A 6772-nucleotide genomic window follows, 5' to 3' on the forward strand; every position below is an offset into this window, starting at 1 on the left:
CCAACACATTCAATTAATTGTCAATCTTGCAAGCTTATTCACAAAATTATTACCAACATTAATATTTGAGAAGACGACATATATGATTGAAATTTTTCGATTAGAACATCTCCATGAATGCCTAAATGTTCACCAAATTCTTCTTAACTCACGATCTTAAGGAGAATGGTTATATTGGTGTCCAACACATTCAATCAAGTGTCAAGCTTGCAAGCTTATTCACAAAATTATTACCAACATCAATATTTAAGAAGATGACATATATGATTTGAATTTATCGATTAGAAGATCTCTATGAAGGCCAAAATGAGGAGCTATTTCACACTGCACTATTTTTTCGTTGAACAAGTTTTGTCCTACTAAATTTTCTAACAAGATTTTAGTGAGACAGTTATTATAGACATCCAATGAGAATTGTTATAAATTATTATTTATATGAATGTCCAAATCACCCAAATCGTTTCTATTAATTACCATTAATTATAATTATTGTTTCTCTCCTTAGTTTCCTAATCAATGGCTCACGTATTTGTATAAATAGGAATCACTCCTTTATAATAAAATATTGAGAAATTCTAATTCAGTTTCGCTTTCTCTTTTCATCTTATTATTTTTTCTTTTTATTTATTTTATATTATTTATAATAATTTTATAACAAATAACACTTTCCTTTTTTATATAAACAACACATTATTAATTTAGCTACCTGTTGGAGACAATGCTGAGAAGAAAAATTATCAATAAAAAAGTAAGAGCAATAATTAAAACTTTCAGAAAACGTACTTTATTAGGAAGGTGTAATACTGGTTTTTGTTTTTATAATATTTTACAGAAATGTTTGTACAAATTTAAGATCGCAAATTTGCATTAGGATTTAGGAGAGTGTTTGTTGACATAATTTTATTTAATTATGGTTATGTTGTAGATAACACTTAAAATCAGAATAAAATGGCTCACTGAGCACAAGCTTGGTTCTGTCCATGTAAATACGGTAATTAGATACCATCACAAAATCACTATCAATGCAATTGCAGTGTGCATTTTGATGATTCACTTTGATACAAAGCTTTATATATGTATAAATATATATAAATATAAAGCCAAAATCATAAGGGGGTGAAAAGGCTGAAAGAAATGCAGCAAAGATAGAGCCAAAGTCGCAGTATCCTTCCCCCCAAAAAAACACCACCTTTTTCTTTTGGCAAAATCCCAACAACGATTTTTCCAGTATAATCTATCATGATTGAACCGTTATTTTTCTGGTTATTCTCTCTAATATCGATTTCTAAGGTGGCCATAGGGACCTCTATTCCGATAGACATTTTCGTATTAGCAGGACAGAGCAACATGGCCGGCCGAGGTGGTGTTACACATGGCGCATGGGACCATTATGCCCCACCGGAATGCAGCCCCAATAGCCAGATACTTAGGCTAAGCGCTAAACTAAAATGGGAGAGTGCCCACGAGCCACTCCACGCGGACATCGACTCCGGAAAGGCTTGTGGGGTTGGACCCGGGATGGCCTTCGCCAACGAGGTGGTTAGAGCCAGAGGGCCAAGCGTCGTGGTGGGACTGGTCCCTTGTGCTGTTGGTGGGACACGAATTAGGCAGTGGGCCCGAGGAACTCCGCTCTACTCTAGGCTGCTTAGCAGGGCCAAACAATCATTGAAGAAAGGGGGAACGATACGCGCCGTTTTATGGTTTCAGGGAGAGAGCGACACTGTGAGAACAAGTGATGCTGAGGCTTATGGTGGGAACATGGAAAAATTCATAATCGATATCCGCTCTGATCTAAATATTCCGAATCTTCTCATTATACAGGTTCCATCTCTACCTTTATTTATTCACAAGTGGTTTTCGATTATTTTAGTAGATTTACAATGAGTATATTTTATTCATCAAAGATCATACCAATCAATAATAGATATAAGGAATAATAAATCCTTTAAGAGTGACTCGTGTAATTATTTCTCAATAAGGCAAAGGTAAAAATATAATTGTTTTGTATGAAAATTATATATATTGTTCTATTTCTGGTACAGGTGGCAATTGCATCTGGAGAGGGACAATACATAGAGGAGGTTAGAAAGGCTCAGCTTCAACTCAGCTTACCAAATGTTAAGTGTGTTGATGCCAAGGGATTGAACCTTAAACCAGATAAACTCCACCTTACAACCACTTCTGAGGTTCAGCTTGGTGTCAAGTTAGCTAATGCCTTTCTTGCTTCATAATAATGCTCATCTCAGAAGGGCCTGAATTTTTCAGTGAAAGATGTATTCCCTTATTGGCGTTTTAATAAACATAGCAAATAGATTATGGAAGCCTTAATTGTTCCAAAATAGTATTTGTGTTCATTTCATTTAGAGGAAAAATATAAGGTCAATTCTTCTTAATAAAGTTGCATTTGATCGTAAAAATCTCTCTAAACTCCTCATTTTAAATTTTGGTTCAGAGTTAGTTTAAGTTTTTAATATAGTTTGTTTGTACTGGAATGGATTTTGTTTTTTTTTTTTTTAAACTCTTTTGATTTGACTTCTCTAAACTCCAAAATTATTATATTTTTTATAAAAGAAATCTTTAACTAATACTTTTTTCCTTAAATAATAAGTAATAATAATAATACTTTCTTAGTCAAATGATAATGTTTAGGGGATATATTTATAATTACAAAGTTGTTGATGGTAAAATCTCATCAACACGTTAGTTGGTTGGAAAATCAAGAATTATCAAGTAAATGGAAGAAAGATGGAAGAACTTAAAACTCGAAATACATATGAGTTGCATAGAGAAAATGGAGAGTGTATTACTCTTGCATAGCTCCCATCACAAATTTTCCAACCCCTTCTCTTATGAAGGGAAGGAGTATTTATTGAAGGCTATTGGCCTATGGTACAAGTGGTCTCGATGTTGGTCTTAATGGTCTATCAAAGTTAGAAAAGCAAAAACGGATTCACTTAAAATAATTTAATCCAATATGAACTATAAGCCTAAGGATCTCAACATAATATATATAGATTAAATCTAGACTGATGAACTATAAGCCTAAGGATCTCAACATAATATCTTGTAGCATATCAGGGGATTCTTGTTATCTTTTTGTAATTTATCGAACGTCCAATCTAAGAACTTACTGAAGAGTTCACACCACAATATTCAAAGCCAATCTCAACGGTTAAAAATACAGTGGGCTATTAGATTCGATTGGATGAGTATAATTTTAAAATCACAGCATATTCTCAATTTATGAGATATTGTAAAGAGATAGGGACGAATACAAAACTCACACTACACTGTTGTGTGTGGCATGTGAGTTGAGCAAAGAGAGAGAAGTGTGCGAGTATGAGAGAGAGAGAGAGAAATCAATTCCTACTTTTTATCTGAAAAATATCTTATATTTTTCTCACTATATCACTTGTTTCTTATACTTATATATATATATATATCATTTATACTAGATAAATGTTAGATATTTTTACATGAAAAATCCATTTTGCACAATTTATTACCTAAATACCTCTACACGTCTATGTCTACATTTTTACTTACAAAGTTGGTTTTATTACACAAATACCACTTAGTCATCATTCCATCTATCATCAATCAAATCCTACTCTCTTCCCTCTCTTTTTTCATTTTCTATCAATCAATCCATCATTTCACTCTCTTTTTTTCTTCTTTTCTTTTTATTTTTAATTTTATTTCAGTTTTTAATTTTTTATTTTTAATTTTATTTCAGTTTTTAATTTTTAATTTTTAATTTTATTTTCAGTTTTTAATTTTTAATTTTTTTTCCATAACAATTCTTCTTTTCTTTTTATTTTTAATTTTTAATTGTAAAGCTAGTTTCTTATATATTGTTGCTTAGGTCTAGGATTGACTTCTATCAATCAATCCATCATTTCACTCTCTTTTTTTCTTCTTTCCTTTTTATTTTTAATTTTATTTCAGTTTTTAATTAAATCTTTTTAACTTATTAGTTTAACTTTACAACTTCTGAAATACTTTCATGACAAAAGAGAAGACTTTGACTAGGCCATTCAACTGATATAAGCATGTACAAATAAATTTGTACAATTTTAATGTCATTTTTATTCTCGCTGGACTAGCTCAAAGCCACGTCGAAATAATTAGATAACAAAATAAAATAATAAGAAACAATTACCGATGATATTCTATACTTAAAAAGAAAACGATCTAATTCATGCTTGTAGTAGTATTGACGTGAGTAGAGTTATAAAATTAATATTAGAAAAGTATTAGGACAAACATGATTAAGATTTATGAGTAAAGATGGCAAAGCTAATAGATTAGATTAACCTGGTCAGTCTCATTTTTATATCATCAATGGGTAACAATAAGATTTATCATGGATGTTGATGTTCAAAGAGTTTTTCCTGTATTTTAGTTTGTATACAGTTGTTTTGTAGTTTTACTATAGTTTTGCTACTTGCATATGTTATTTCACTATAAAATTAATATGCAACTATTTGCACAAAACTTACTATGTATAACTACTATTTCTTAGTCCCCATCAAATTAAATTCTTGCATAATATATAAACTATCATAAAACGATAATGCAACTATAAGGCAACTATTTGCACTTGCATACAGTTGTTTTGTAGTTTTATTACAGTTTTGCTACTTGCATATGTTATTTCACTATAAAATTAATATGCAACTATTTGCACAAAACTTACTATGTATAAGTACTATTTCTTAGTCCCCATCAAATTAAATTCTTGCATAATATATAAACTATCATAAAACGATAATGCAACTATAAGGCAACTATTTGCACTTGCATACAGTTGTTTTGTAGTTTTGTTATAGTTTTGCTACTTGCATATGTTATTTCACTATAAAATTAATATGCAACTATTTGCACAAAACTTACTATGTATAACTACTATTTCTTAGTCCCCATCAAATTAAATTCTTGCATAATATATAAACTATCATAAAACGATAATGCAACTATAAGGCAACCAAAACAAGAAATAAATCAAAATGCAACTGTATATAACGTAGATGTATTATTCATGAGGTTTTTTTTTTTTAAATTTTCACATCATACATTGTTTTGGATTTAGTGGGAGCTCCAGATCTGTTTGTTACGGATCTACATTTCATGAATATAAATTTCGATATTAGGGGGAGTTATTTTGATCGAATAAAATAGAAAACAAATGTGTAATTTCAGTTTTTTCACAGTTTTTCTGATTTTTTTTTCGTCATTTTCAGTTTAAATCATTGCAGGTATTCTTTTCCAGTTGATTTTGCCAGAATTAATAGTTGTATTTTTCTCGTTTTGGTTTCATTTTGGTTGTTTTGCGGTTTTGAAACGAGCGCGTATTTTTATCTTCATGGTTCGCTCTGTACAGCTGAAGGCTTAGTGCATGTGGTATTTTTGTAAATATTTGTATGTGGACTGTATAAATGTTTAATGGGCCGGCCCAAAGTATTTTTGTAATTTTTTTTTCCTTTTTTGTATTTTTTTGTTTTTTTCCCTAAATGTTACGTGTCAAGTCACGTATCTTAATTTTATTTTAATTTCTTTTAATATCACAATTTTAAAATTAATAATATTCAATGTAGTGATGATCATTGAAATTTGAAAGCCTGATAGTGATTTAAATAAAAACAAAAATTACTATTATACTTTGTAATAATAATTCAAAAAAATTATTATTCGTCCTAAATTTATCTTCAGAATTAATAAAAATGCTCGGATTTAAACTATCAAAACATTTAAATTTAATTTAAAATAATATTTAAAATTTAACTAATTCTAAATATTAAAATTTGAAAATAATTTTTAATAAAAAAATAAACATACACATTTATTATTAATTGCAACACTTTAGGTGGATTAATTATATTTAGCTTTAACTAACTACATGCATGCTGACCCTTTACGTGGCAACATCTAATAATTTGTTACTTTTTTTATTTAAAAAAAAAGTCACCCAATAATTTCTCATAAACCAAAAATTCTGTTATATAGCCACATTTTATATAGAATAGATGTATAAGGTTATAAACAAACTTCTTATTTAATCTTTTAAAATAAAAGATAATATTTAATTTGATTCAAATTCAAAATTTAAATTTAAATATAAATATTATATAATTGATTAGCAGAAATTAGTTAAATCCTTTTATTTTTATATTACTTTTTTAGTTAAATAAATTATCCGATAATATATTTAATTCAATAATTAAAAGATAAATAATTAATTAATTTGAATTATTTTAATAATCAAACAAAATTAACATGAGCCTTTATATATCACCTACACGTGTGAACTAAGCCCTTGAAATCTTCTACGGCCCTTACCACGTCCACGTGGATTTTGACCTCCCCAACTGCCTCTGGTCTCGACCATATTACCACAACTTCTTGTGTTTCGCTGGGCGTCCAAATTATAGGACTTAGCCTATGAACCCATAAGTCAGGTAGGTCAAACAACGATCGAATATATTCTAAATACAAAACTTATGGGTTTTTAGGCAACACATTCTAATAAATAACATATTACTATCATGCTTTCCTAATTACATAACTTACTAAACAAGTAAAGACTTACTGAACAGTGAGTCGAGCTTATCTTTGATGATGATTGTACATGTCTTAACGATCTTCAATAAACAACCCGGCGGCTCTGATACCAAAATTGTAACACCTTAATGATTAGGTACGCTACAGTGACTTTTTAATTATAGTGCACTACTTTGCTAATCAAAGAGTTTTTTCAAAAATCATGATCAAT

General features: G+C 29.5%; 1 protein-coding gene across 1 annotated transcript; it reads left to right on the plus strand.

Annotated features, from left to right (window-relative positions):
- Positions 1-191: 191 nt before the first annotated feature.
- Positions 192-2417, plus strand: LOC115702454 (probable carbohydrate esterase At4g34215). The gene is made up of 2 exons (XM_030629907.2): positions 192-1821; positions 2043-2417. Exons 1-2 carry the CDS (start codon positions 1240-1242, stop codon positions 2229-2231), a joined length of 771 nt encoding a protein of 256 aa, XP_030485767.1. The 5' UTR covers positions 192-1239; the 3' UTR covers positions 2232-2417.
- Positions 2418-6772: the final 4355 nt, after the last annotated feature.

The sequence above is a fragment of the Cannabis sativa genome, chromosome X, assembly GCF_029168945.1.
Source record: "Cannabis sativa cultivar Pink pepper isolate KNU-18-1 chromosome X, ASM2916894v1, whole genome shotgun sequence".
Taxonomy (NCBI): domain Eukaryota; kingdom Viridiplantae; phylum Streptophyta; class Magnoliopsida; order Rosales; family Cannabaceae; genus Cannabis; species Cannabis sativa.